General features: G+C 33.5%; 2 protein-coding genes across 3 annotated transcripts; both read left to right on the top strand.

Annotated features, from left to right (window-relative positions):
• The first annotated feature begins 4,250 nt into the window (after positions 1-4,250).
• On the top strand, positions 4,251-7,577 carry LOC120326931 (uncharacterized). Its single transcript, XM_078111880.1, has 6 exons — positions 4,251-4,444; positions 4,574-4,704; positions 5,495-5,562; positions 6,099-6,164; positions 6,599-6,694; positions 7,174-7,577. Exons 1-6 carry the CDS (start codon positions 4,334-4,336, stop codon positions 7,347-7,349), a joined length of 648 nt encoding a protein of 215 aa, XP_077968006.1. The 5' UTR covers positions 4,251-4,333; the 3' UTR covers positions 7,350-7,577.
• A 3,985-nt stretch (positions 7,578-11,562) lies between these two features.
• Positions 11,563-14,445, top strand: LOC120326258 (uncharacterized). Of its 2 annotated transcripts, none has more exons than XM_039392518.2 (6): positions 11,563-11,849; positions 11,986-12,116; positions 12,721-12,788; positions 12,971-13,036; positions 13,397-13,486; positions 13,985-14,445. In XM_039392518.2, exons 1-6 carry the CDS (start codon positions 11,739-11,741, stop codon positions 14,158-14,160), a joined length of 642 nt encoding a protein of 213 aa, XP_039248452.2. In that variant the 5' UTR covers positions 11,563-11,738; the 3' UTR covers positions 14,161-14,445. The 2 variants fall into 2 exon arrangements, with proteins under 2 accessions (XP_039248452.2, XP_039248451.2); XM_039392517.2 differs by having other exon boundaries at positions 13,391-13,486; positions 13,985-14,444.
• Positions 14,446-14,451: the final 6 nt, after the last annotated feature.

The raw sequence follows: 14,451 nt of genomic DNA, 5'->3' as shown, positions 1-14,451 counted from the left end.
AAACCAATGCATTGGGTGTATTTCAATAAGTATTGGAGAGTTCGTTTTGCAAACCTATGGTGGTGACTTTCACTCGCCCAATTATGTAGGCCTCAACTAATGGCATGTAGTGTTTAACGCTAGGAACACTTTTTGTCTTGGTACCACTTGCGCTGCGTTGGCTCGATTGGCGTAGAATGGTAAAGAAAGATGCCCACCTGGTATAAAACGAGAGAGAGTAGGCTTGCACGTAATTGACAAAAATCAATTCCGTAATTACGGCCAAATCGATTACGTAATGACCCCGTAATTGCGATATTTTTTTCACACATTTAAACCTATCATAACAACCAATTTAATCCACTTCTAATCCGAATGGGACATCGAAGTTTGGTTTTCATATTCCCGGCAGTACTACACGCCGGCGACAGATGTTAAAGACAAATATCAGGGAGTGAATTCAAAATCATTTTATTCTGATTTTTATCTTTTGTATTAGCTTTGATTTTTTTTATCCACTTCATCACCAAATTTTATGCGATCAATTTTATCATTACCAACACTGGTAATATATTTAAGAAACGATAGTTCACTTTTTTTTAAATCGTATTAACGTATTAATACGACTTTCGTATTAAATAAAAATTCCGGGTTGCTAATTTATTAATCAACTACAAGCGGATTCTCTCGTTTGATTATACTTTCGCTTGCCTCGCGACGAAGACTTGTTATTTCACCGTTTTTTACAATATCCGACTTTACTACTTAGTTAGCATTTTATAATAATTATTGATGCCGACTTTTTGACGATATTCCGAATTCTATGCTTCATTTTACATTGAATCATTTCGCTGCCTAAAAGTTATAACATTATTTGCGATAAATTTAGATCAAATATTAATTATTTGCGCATTATTCAAAATACCGTACTTATATGACATGCCTTCTCCGAAAATACAAAGTTATATCGCAAAACAATGCATTTTGTGACATTTATTTTGCACTCATGAAAATATTAATTTATTTTTCTAACTCAAGTCGACAATCCTATTTGCCAAGATTGACACAAGTTTGGTCGAGTGCCGGTGGTATTCGAGTCGACGATAAATCAAAATAAGTTGCCGCATTTGGTAAAGACAGGTAATCATATTTGGCCGACATATTGCGAGGCATTGTGAAAAACATATTGAGCAATGCCAAGTCCGGACAGATATATAACGATAAAATCGCTAACAGAACATCAAGATTTTGTAATAGAAAATGGATCTCGCGCAGAATAAACACGGAAAATCCCGTCGTATTGTTGTTTCTCTGCCGTCTCAATCGCTTTACCGATGCTGAAAAGACTAAGTTGCGTTGGATCATTACGCAATTCCTCTTCCGTCTTTATATTGATGTTTGATAAGCGCGACAATAATTATCACGGCATACACGAATAGACCATGTTTTATAAGGTTGATCTCTTACATTCTTTAGTCATTTCACCCGAAGAAGTTGAAACCAGGTGTGTTGACGTCCATCGGTCTCAACACCATTCTATTCCTTATCTACGGTTAATATGTTCATTGGCCATCCTAGATAAGTTGATAATAGGTTAGTAAATGACGCGTTATGCCTTCCCCATCTGCCTAACAAGAGAGAAAAAAACGGCTGCGAATACCGGAACTCTAAATTCTTTTACTTAACTTTAATTTTTTACAATCGACGGAATTGACTGCTCTGAATAGAGCTCGTTTCAATCGCGAAAGCGCTCGACCAATAATTACGACTTTACGTAATTCGTAACTTCGCTTCCGTAACTCGAAATAATTCCGTAATTCCGTAAATCCGTAAATTACGTGCAAGCCTAAGAGAGAGCTGTGCTTTATATGGACACGGAGGCTAAAACGAAGCAGTAGTCTAGTCTGCGGTACGGTCCAAAAAGCTTTCGCGCAACATGAGAGAGGTCGCAGAAGTAAGCTACAAGTAATCCACGCAAAATTTCGAAGTGAAATTTAATCGCATCACGTCATGGAGCCCGAAAATAGTTTTGAAATGAAGGTAATAGCCTCGTAGTGAAAAATACAATCTATATCGCTGAAAATTTCAAAGTAATTGGGCCAGAGTTTACCAGTGAAGCGATTTTTCATAGAGGAATAATTAGAAAAGTGAAAATAATATATACAATGACAAAACGATTCGTAATGTGCATTTCTTGTCCAATCATTACAATACACTGGACAGTAAGTCGTCAGATCTTCAAACACGTACACATATTAGCCCGAGCATTGTAGGTCCCCTTTTATATAACCCAGTGGTCCTCAACCCTTTCTGCAAGCTGCCGTCGAACACCTGCATTAGGAACAATTAAACCGTTGGCGCAATCGAAACTTTGTAAGGGAGAAACTTATTTTATGCAAGGTAGTAGAAAATAGAATTGATATATATATATATATATACGAGTATGAATTCGTTGCAAATCCCCCAACGGTGCGAAGCTGTTTAAATCATCATAAAAAAAAACAATTAATTGCTCATTGAAATGCGTCCATTTCTTAGTTGACATATTTCTTGAAAAAATAAGAACTGGCGTGATTATTGTGTTGTACCTTTAAATACCAATACACCGTGTCGAAATATCCAACGCTGTGTCTCAATGGTGTTGACGGCGCGGGGCGGACATTTTTACTGCACGAATATCGGCCGAAAAGGAAAACTGCCAAAGCATAAATTGCAGCATTGGATATCCGAAATTCGAAACGAATCGATGATAATTTTGGGCAGAGCTCTGAAATATTATTATTTGTCACGAATCCTATCCATCGTCATATGAAATTCAAACGCCCCGATTTCATTTAGGCTACATTTCCGATTTCAAGCCCTAAGACGAACTACATAGCGTGTCTTCACGCAAATATATATATATATATATTATATGAAACCCCAACGCCTGTCATAACAACTTTTAGGAATTTTGAAGCCATAAGAAGAAAGCATATCAAAGCGCTATCATACAGAATGCCTACACCCAAGCATGCGACATCTTTGACATACAAATAGGTTTCGATGAACTGAAATCGATCATTGACAGGTCTACTAAAACCTATATCTGTGCGAAAATACATATAGGTAAGCTGTTCCATGAGTTGTTTGAACGTGGAAGTTTAGATATCATATATGAAATATATATAGTTATTTTCTCATATTTAATAGGCTGGTCAATGAAAATATTTGATATACATACTTCGTTTCGTAGGAGAATTGCATAATGAGTGGAAATATAAGAAACAAATACAAATTTTATAGTCTGTGTTTTCACATTCACGCTCAAGGAGACTTTAACAAGCAACAATACAAAAATATCTACTATTGGGTTTGGGATTTATGGTGAAGGGATTGAGAGAAGGTTGAGAAAAAGTACACAAGTAAGTTGAAAATTTCGAAAAAAACAACATTTTTTTGCAGCACGATTTTTCAGATTGTATAAAGGTGATCTGTTGAAAGTGTGATTTCATGAATCAGTCTAAGGATTCTGACGAAAATTGTCATATTTTGTTGCCGTCGAATTTATTTAATACAAAACCTATATATTTCATACAAAACTGGTAAAAAGCGGTTGTTTTATAGAACATGTATTTCTGTTTTTGTACATACAAATGTACATACATACAAATGGTCTACTCCACAATATTTCTGTGAAGCAACATAAACACTATTGTTTTAATACACAATTTCTTTTATAATGTACTGCTTTACGGAAAACGATCATGTAAAGAAAGGTTAGGCACGTGAGAAAGAATCTGAAATGATGTTTGACTTACCTGTTTGATTATTATACATATAGGTTTACGTTAAATTTGTTTTGAAAATGTACGTATACTGTTTTTGGAATGTTGAAGGATAAATTGAATGCTTTGAACTGGAGGCACGCTGTGATCAGAGTCCCGAACGATATAATATGATGAATTGGCCGATGCTTGAAATGATATTTCTTTCCTGAGACTTGACGTGGACCAAGTAGGTACAAAGTGATAAAGCAGTTTCAAACTGTCATCTTGAAGCAGACTATTACATCCCAATTTGATTTTTTTATGTCACATTACCGCATTTGATGTGTCTGCATCGAGTCACAACATTTCATTTCCTCTTTTCATATATCGCGGTATATAAACACTATTCCATCGATACCTACTTTATTTGACTTGACGTCGGGGCCTTCACTTGCCGAAAATTATATGCAGTACCTGTTTCAGTAAAATGCGACTCCGCCCTCTCCACCTTCAGTGGACTGTTGATTATAGTTGTTGCTCTTAATTATCCATTTATTTTTATGTAATTTTTGTATTTAAGTAGTAGTTGCAATTTCAGTAACAAAATGTCTAGATTGTTCGAATTGACTGCTGTGACAGTGTTTATGTGTTTTGTAGCACATGCGTATTGCAGGACATGCGGAACATCATGGTTCGACGATATTGACTGGAAGAAGGTAGATTTTTTAGCCAAACATTTGCACTTTTCCACGATTTTTGTTGCCTGGTAATAGACATATTTGGAATTGTAATTCAATCCGGCAAATGTTCTTAGATAATGTCAACGGATACACTTTTTTTTCCAGGTTAATGAAAAAACATGGTTTGATGTTGTCGATGTGCCTCATATACAGAAACCACTTGGATGTTGGAATTTTGAAAATTTTACAATTACCGAAGATGAAGTAGCAGCCGCTGTGTGGGAATCAAGCGTGGGGTAAAGAGCACAAAAAACAATTTGATCAATTTTTTTTTATAATACTGTATAAAAATAGTTCAAATGTAGTAAAATATACGACCACAGCATTTTTTCATTCAGTTCAATTTTCGAATTACGCGTCGCAAATATGGAGTTAATTTTACAGCCCCTTCGCAGATGTTTCGATAAATTGCGGCGCAGTTGCTACGAAATGCCGTGTGCTAAGTAATTCAAATCCAAGTGGACTTTTTTATATTGGTGCAAATTATTTCTTGGTGGGAAGTTGTGATTATTAATTTTTAATTGCTGGTTGTCTCTGAAATTTTTCATCAAGAGTAAATCAATTTATAGCAAATAAGTTTTTTCGTACTGGTGTTTGTTGAGCTTGGAACAAAAGCTAAAATCTTGTTGAACATATTGCGAAAGGTGATTAAACGACTTGGCTTTGTCGGCATTTTGAATTTTTATTCTAAAATAAATAAAATCAGAGTTAATGTCTTTGCCATAGAAAGTCTAAATATCGGTTTGCTTATCTCCTCTATGCCCAATATATGTCCTCAACACGACTCAAATCGACGCCACTGGGATGCAGAGCTGAAGCCTAATACTCAGCGTGTGGAAAACGTATTAAATAGAAACTTATGAATAATTGTTATATATGTTTACAATGTTCATGATAAGTATAGATGATAACAAGAACTAATATTTGATCCAATCAAAATAATTCATTCAATTGGTCATTCTCAGACAAGATTTTGATTATTTTCCATACTGTTACCAAACTATCTATCTTTTTTTCCTAATTCAGGCGGATCCGTTCATATCAACTACGTTTGGACCGTGGATTTCAATTTTATCGAGCTTTGGAGTACAATAGTAAGTATCAATGAATTATTTACCTTTGCCCCGAGTTTCCCTAAAAATTAGAATTGGTCTTATTTCAATTTTCTTCCGAAAAATAACACTAGAGCTCTTTTTCTGGAGATGTTTTATATTTCCATTTACCAAAAATAAAATTACAAAGTAGAGAAATGCGAAATTTTCAAATATACAAAATATGAAAACCGATATCCATTTTCTTATAAATAACACGTTTTTATTCGAAATACCTGCAAAACATAGATTAGTCAAATATAAGTAATCATTTAAAACGTTTAGGAGATATTTTTTGCTATCGACCACGTCAAAAAAAAAATCGCGTTATTGACTAGGTCCTATTTTAAGGGCAGGGCTTATGTTGAAATCATTTTTAAAATTCAAGCTAGGTCTTATTTTCATGCTAGGTTTTATTTTCGTGGAAACACGGTAGCAACTTTGGCTACTGATTCACTGAAAACCATCTTTTTCTTTTTTATATATTTTTCGCCATATACGCAATCAAACTATAATTCATTTACATTATAACTTCGTAGTTGAAACATTCGAATCTTTGTACAACGACTTCGAACAACAAAACGGAAAAGTTGAATCCAAGGAAGGTCGGTATCAACACATTTTCTAAATATTCATTTACTAATGCGAGATGTTTGTCAAAATTCGATGAATTGAAAGAGAACAACGCAAAAATCATTTTTTATCACCTTATTTAATTGGCTACGGAGTATGAGTGGTATTTTAAACTCTCGGAATAACAGTAGGAATGAAAATGTTGAATATAGCGAATCCCTATTCTTAAACTAAGATTTTTTAAAGTCGGAGATCGTTGTCGGATTTAGAAGTTCCGGCAATCTATGAAATCCTACGTTGTAGTTCATTTTGAATTTTGTTAACTTAAAAAAACTACTGTATAGTTTTTATAGTTCTTATATCTTATAGTTTTTTTTATTTATAACATTTTACATATAACGTCTTTACAGTTAGTTAATTTCCGTACTGTCATCAGCAATTTCCCAATTTTTTTTTTATCTCGCAGTTTTGGGTGAGGAAACACAGAAATATCTTGATGCGGAATGGACTTTTCTCACAGATTATGAAAATTATTTCATTTTTGTTCTTCACTTCGAATCGGGTATAAAGATTTACTTTGAATAAAATTTGTGTTAGAAACATTTTATAATGAAATTTTTGTCGACAGAATTCAATGCAAACGTAATCGTCTTGTATTCAGCAAATAAGCATTTTACAAAGTTTCACATTGATTAAATGATTTTTGACGGAACTTGATGGTTGTTCAAATTTGTGTTTGTAACAATAACTCGTTTTTTAGAGCTAAAGAATTATATATGTTAATCATTTCAGTACGCGGGCACTCCTTGCAATTTGTTGTTCCACATTCCATGATGATATAAACTTGACCATTACACTAAAATATACTAAAAAATCGGTCTGTATAAAATTGAATATTGTTATGCTATATATTTTTTATATTACTCTTCCTATCGTTATCAGCATATATAAAACCAACATGGAGATAAGAAAACATAATAGTTCAGACTATCATTCAGTTTTGGGCTACTTCACAAAGTAATATATTTAAATTGATTTCAGACTGGGGAGCTTTTGTCAAGTCCTCAACCCCACAGATCACAGTGGAGAAACTCCAAATGATTTCCAACGTATTGGTTGCGAACGAGCTGCCTGTTTCAACGATGGTGTTGAAGAATGGATGTGTTCGCGAACAGGATCTCAGTCGTGATTCGACTACGATTGTTTTGATGGAATAATTTTATATCAAGCAAAGTTATTTTCTAAGTGCAAAACTTTTCATGTTAGCTCATTCAACTGGAAGTTGAAGAAGTCATTAGTCGGAATAGTAGTTAATATTTACACAGAAAAAAGATAGCAATTCAATTGTTTTCCTTCGTTCAAATCATCATTACGAATGGAAATTCAACTTGTTGGATATTGAACTTTTTGCTATTAAATAAATGTTAGTGAGCAAAAAGTTAAAATTTTTTTTTAATTGTATACATAATGGGTTGGGTTGAAAAATGTTAGTATCCCCAAATTATAATGGACACAAATATGGCAACTGGAATAGTGGTCAGGATAGTGCTTCATATTAGGTTATATGAGTTTAACAGTTAATTAAATCTCATCTGCAAGGCTGAATTCTAAAACACTCTAGAATTAAAAAAAAACACCTTCGATTCAGATGTTTGGATCGTTTGACATTGCGTAATTGGTGGTATAAACTGTTTGTCAATGGATTTATAATCATTCATACTTGATTTAAATAAACAGATAGGACGTGGAATATTGTCCATTGGGAATCAGAATAATATGCGATAAACACACGAGCTAATCAACATAGAATTACACTGTGTAAAACTCATTTTGTTCCTATTCCTATTGTTATTTTCTGATTGGTTACGGCCCAAAACTGAAGAAAAATGATATTGTTTTCTTTTAACTTTGCTTTTTTTTAAATGGGAGAGGGGATTACTCCTAAATGTTTTTTTTTGTGATATAAATTAACATGAACTTTTCATTATGAGATATCTATAATTCTAATGGCAACATTTACATGAAGGTTTTGTAAAGTCCTTTCGTAGACTCATTCGAAATTCTACCATTCGAAGGCCATGCTTCGAACCAAACTAAAGATATTTGATATTTTATCAATTTAGCTTAAAGCTGTACTGAGTTTCACAAATAGATAAGTATTTGTAACTTTCATCGTAAAGAAGGCTAGAGCTCTCAATAAATAATGCTAGTAGTTATTCGAGATACCTAGGACACCAAATTGCATTCTGAAAAAAATTATATTCAGAAGGTGACAGAAACAAAGTTCATTCATTCTGAAAAAGAAAATCGATCTTGATGACGTTTTTGTTGCTTGGCTATCCCGAGGAATCCGGCGAATTCCACTTTTTCCAGGCAAAAAGGACCAAAAATAACTGAATTTTTCGTCTGCACACGTTTCATTACATAGGACCCTACAAATGTTCCCAGCCAAAATATTGATGTCAATGTTGCATTTAAAATTTTCAGTTTTGTCACACTATCGTTGTATATATAATTGGATTGTAAATGTCCTCACCAATAACAGTACAATGAGCTTATGATATGTGACTACATATGAGGGCCTATTCGTTAAATCGACTTGGTATATCAATTTAGGAACAAAACACTTTTTTGAATAATTTTAAGTCATTTAGTGTCGAAAAAAGTATTTAAAATGAGTGTATTATGAGTGTATACACATTTCTGTTATATATCAAAAACACTGAAAAATAGCACCAGACTAAAAACTAAAATAAAAAACAATGAAGTGATTTCTCATTGTACACGTTTAAAGCTAACAGGAAATCTTGAGAAAAATCTGGGAATTCCTAATTTCAAGTTTTGTTACATGTTGTTATAAGCTTGTCATGTCCAACATCTTACTAATGATGATATTTTACCGCACACAATGAAAACGAGCGTTCAGTTCGAAGTACGTTTTAACGTGATATATATCGTAGTGAATATCGCAACTATTCGAGTTAAATATTATAGTAGTGCTTGCATACTTCGTTTCGTAGGAGAATTGCATAATGAGTGTAAATAGAAGAAACAAATACACATTTTCTATTCCGTGTTTTCACATTCACGCTCAAGGAGACTTTAACAAGCAACAATACAAAAATATTTACTATTGGGTTTGGGATTTATGGGAAAGGGATTTTGACTAAACAATCCCGATATATTTCTGAATTGAAAAAAGTTAAGAAAAAGTACACAAGTAGGTTGAAACTTTCGAAAAGAACAAACCTCATTTTGCAGCACGATATTTCAGCTTGTATCAAGGTGATCTGTTGACAGTGTGATGTGCTTTTGTCGTATTTTATGGATCAGTGAGAGGTTTCTGACGAAAATTGTTATATTTTGTTGCCGTCGAATTTATTTAATAGAAAACCTGTATATTTCATACAAAACTGGTAAAAAACGCTTGTTTTATAGAACATGTATTTCTGTACATATTCTTTCGTACAAGTGGTCCACTGCACAATATTTCTGTGGAGCAACATAAACGCTATTGTTTTAATACACAATTTCTTTTATAATGTATTGTTTTACGAAAAACGATCATGTAAAGAAAAGTCAGGCACGTGAAAAAGAATCTGGAATGATGTTTGACTTACCTGTTTGATTATTATACATATATATAGGTTTCCGTTAAATTTGTTTTAAAAATGTACGTATACTGTTTTTGGAATGTTGAAGGATAAATTGAATGCTTTGAACTGGAGGCATGCTGTAATCAGAATCACAATCGATATAATATGATGAATTGGTCGCTGCTTAAAATGATATTTCTTCTCTGAGACTCGACGTAGATCAAGAAGGCCCCTACTACAAAATGAGGAAGCAGTTTCAAACTGTCGTCTTGAAGAAGATGATTGCGTTGACATTTCGTTCCTGAGACTCGACGTGGATCAAGTACTGTACTACAAAGTGAGAAAACAGTTTCAAACTGTCGTCTTGTGCGTGGTGCTCGCCGGACTTGGTGGTACTGTTTAATTTCCATTTCATTCATGGCATATACTTGACTGTTTTATGTTATGCTGTTGGTAATATTATAAGATAAAGCATGTAAAGGCATAGCAAGTCTTTGCTATCTTCAATGCCGGTATAGCAATAGAGTGCCAGAGGTACGTACGAAGAACCCGCTCGAATACCTTGTTTGTCAGTCAGTCACCGTCGCATGACCATGGCAATTTTACATATTCACTCCTCCACATGATGCTTCTAACCAGCAGCGTTTGAAATTCAGACTGCGATTCCGACTCTAACATCGACAACTTCCACAAATTCCAATTCAAAACAGTATTGCAATGAGCTTTCCAGATTTTGAATGTGGAAACTACTTGTCTTGATTTTGCAAAGAAAATAAAAAGCAAAACGCGTTCGGAAATCATTTTAATAAATAGAGACCGATATTTCATATAACTTAGATTCGAGCATACATTAAGTAACGCCAAGAAATATATTCAGCAATCTGAACATTTGAACGGTGTTTTTTCACTAAATGCACAATGACTATATGCATATAGCCTACCCTCTTTGGCGTTTAATTTTTTTTGCCTGGTCGGCTTTTTCTAGAACAGGTATGGGTTACCCGTTGCTTAATTTTTGCGAGAATAGTTTTGTACGAATGTAATATTTGGCATTCTTCTTAGGCAAGTAATAAAATACCACCCTGTTTCAATTGTGAATCGAACGCGATATGGAATAATATTCTGTTATGATTTTCAGAAGTTGACTGGTTTTGCATAACTGGTTTGGATGTTTTTTATTATTTTATTACGATATAAAATCAATTGAGCAACAATATATTTTCAGAATAACAATGACTAGAAAATTTACGTGAAAAACTACCCGAATATTTTCTACCTGGGACAATCCGCACAGCCCCTATGCTCATATTTTGATTTTTAATATCGGCTCGGTTTGTTATTCTTAATTGTATAATTAACTTAATTCTTAATTGTAGATAACACTATAGAAATTAAGATGCGTAATGTTTTAAATGCTGAAGTCGATTTCTTTTCTGAATCTGTTTGGAATGTAGGGTTGCTGCGCTCGATTAAATCGGAACCAATGGGAAGGATTTTTACTGCAGGCTGATTGCAGTGTTCATTTTTGCCTTGTAGCATGTTATAGTGACATAGGAAACGGTTTTGATACCGTAATGTTATCAGTACAAAATTAATTATAAACACCTGACAGATACAAACTTCACGGATTCTAACGGAAACAACCAATTTGTCAAATATAGTAGGAATGTAATGCGAAGCAGTATTGTCATTCATCAGAACAGATCGATCGTAAAAGTTGTGAAAGATAATGAATGAAGAAAACTTTTCATGATGCGTTATATTTCCTTTCCAACATTTTGTCGTATATAAATAGTTCACCACCGGCATCTACCATATTCGACTTAGCGTTGACTTGCTCAGTTGTCTGCTTTAGTAGTTGACCACAGCTTTGTTGCTTGCCCTTAATTGCACGTGTATAGACGCTACTGAACTGTAAGCTTTCCGGAGCAGAAACTACGAAATCGACTATCAGTCGCCAATTTTTTATTTAATTGTTGCAGAGAAGTAGGTTAAAATATCAGACACGAAATGTTTCGCTTGTTCGAATTGACTGTGGTGGCAGTGCTTATGTGTTATGTGACACATGCTTTTTGTAGGACATGTGAAAAATCATGGATGGACGATATTGATTGGCAAAAGGTAGATCTCAAAGAGGAAATTTTGCACTATTTCTTGACATTTTGTTGCCTGGAAATATACACACTCAAATGTTAATTCAGAGAAGACAAAAAGTGTATTGAAGTAAGACTAGTTATTAATTTGTGTCTTTTTTCAGGTTAATGAAAAAACGTGGTTCGATGTTGTCGACGTGCCTCATATACAGAAACCACTTGGTTGTTGGAATTTTGAAAATTTCACAGTTACCGAAGACGAAATAACAGCCGCCGTATGGGAATCAAGCATAGGGTAAATAATACAAATACGCAATTTAGTTAAATTTCATGTTTTAGATAAATACTCTTAAAGTAGTAGTATGCAACACTGTCCTAGTTCCAATTTCAATGTACCATCGTAAAATTAATACTTATTCCGTGTGATATACAGATCCCTTTGTATAGAATTGGATAAATTGAAGCGAAGTTGTATGTCAGAAATTTCAATACACATGCTGGACTGTTTTATTTGTCCTGACTATACTTCGAAAAATAAATAATGATATTTAATTTATTTGCCTTTTATCCAAACAGAAAATCCGCTCTATTCGAAATAAGAATATACCCACGTTTTAGTTGAACTTTCTACGTTCCCAGAATTCTAGTTATCTCCAAATCACGATATTGATTCTTAGTTACATTTAAGCACTCTTAATTTCATCTGTATGGTAGTGAGTGGCTTATTATCAAGGTTTATGAGAAGATATATTTATTTATTAGAGGTATATTTATCTATGAATAAATACTAAGTATCAAAAACCAAAGGTCAATCACATGAAACTGAGACAACATTTCGATTATTCTCAACCTGTTGGCAAAATGTCTTCTTACATTTCAAACCCTCTTTTTTATATCAGACGAATTAATTCGCATCGACTTCGCCTAGTCCGTGGATCTCAATTTTATCGAGCTTTGGAGTATAATGGTGAGTATGGATGAATTTTGTAATGCTTCAGTAACTAATTGAAATATTGATATAAAATATCAACTGCTTGAAGTCAATAAGGATTTCGCAAACTCAGTAAATCGTAAACCTTCGTAAATCTTTGTCGCTTACTTTCTTCGTAAAAATGTTTATCTATTATTGTTTATGTTTTATCTTTCAAGTTCCAACATTTCAGTCTTTGTATGATGACTTCGAAAAACAGAACAGAAAAGTAGAAACTCAGCAAGGTCTGTACTTACATTCTTTAGACTTAAATGCAAATGTTGATCTGATTCTAGTAAATACTGGCTGATAAGTTCGGAACTTCAATCAACATTTACGACAGTATAGTAGTATGGAACTATCCTCTGCCAAAAAATACCTTGGAGTGCATATATACTTTAGTTCGCTAGGGTCCTGGGAAAACAATCACACCATAATATGCTTCAATCAGATTTATTTAGAACTTTTTTAATGACGGAAACTCCAAAATACAGATGAAAGTGATAATTTGTAAACACGATTTTTCGATTCTTATTCACGAGTTATTTCTTTCGGTTCTGTCATCAATTTTTTTAGAAAGTTTATTTTTATTCTCGCAGTTTTAGATGAAGAAACACAGAAATACCTTGACGCGGAATGGACTTTTCTGACAGACTATGAAAATTATTTCATTATTGTTCTTAACTTCGAATCAGGTAAACGCTGGGATTGAGGATTCATTTGAATAAAAACATGGTTTTGAAAATATTTAATTAGGCATTCTGAAACAAAATTCATGTCCGCAAAGGGTAATGCAAACGTATTTGTCGGGTATATTTAGTAAGTAGCTAAATATTTTAACAAATATTCATATGGTGAACTCATTTTTTCGCGTTGCCGGGTATTTTTTTATAATCTCCATTTGTTAAAAACTTGTCGCAGGCTGGGGAGTTACATTAATTCGACAACGCAAACACCCACTACCATAATACACTGTGATGATAAGCTCGATCTTTACACTAAGATGTAGGAAAATCTTTCTTTAAAAGATTGATTATGCTTATGCTGCCAGATATATGATCTGTTTTAAAGTCGGTATCGATCTAGTTATTATTTATTATAAAACTAAGATACGATAATATAATCTTAATTGCTCTGATTGCCATCTATAACTTGGTTTTAGTATTGCATAAAATATTTCACGCTTTTTTCAGACTGGGGTGCTTTTGTCAAGGCATCAAGCCCACAGATTACTGTTGAGCAACTTCAGATGATTTCCAACGTATTGGTTGCGAACGAGCTGCCTGTTTCAACGATGGTGTTGAAGAATGAATGTGTTCGCGAACAGGATCTCAGTCGTAATCCGACTACGATTGTTTTGATGGATTGATTTGAAGTAAAAAACTTTTATGTTAATTCATTCAACTGGAAGTTAAAGAAGTCATCTACAGACTTTTCAACTCATTTTTTCAACGTCTCTGTTTACTTCTCATGGTAGTTATTCTTTACACAGACAAAAGAACTTTTGATGATAGAATTTTTGTTATATCAATTCAATTGTTTTCCTTCGTTCAGTTGATCATTACAAATAGAAATTTAACTTGTAGGATATTGAACTTTTCGCAATTAAATAAATGTTAATGGGCAAAAAGATTAAAAAAAATGTTGTAATTGTCGTATG

This window comes from Styela clava, chromosome 4 (genome assembly GCF_964204865.1).
Source record: "Styela clava chromosome 4, kaStyClav1.hap1.2, whole genome shotgun sequence".
NCBI classification, from domain to species: Eukaryota; Metazoa; Chordata; class Ascidiacea; order Stolidobranchia; family Styelidae; genus Styela; species Styela clava.
The sequence above is the reverse complement of the archived record's forward strand: the minus strand, read 5'-3'. Positions and strand labels throughout refer to the sequence as shown.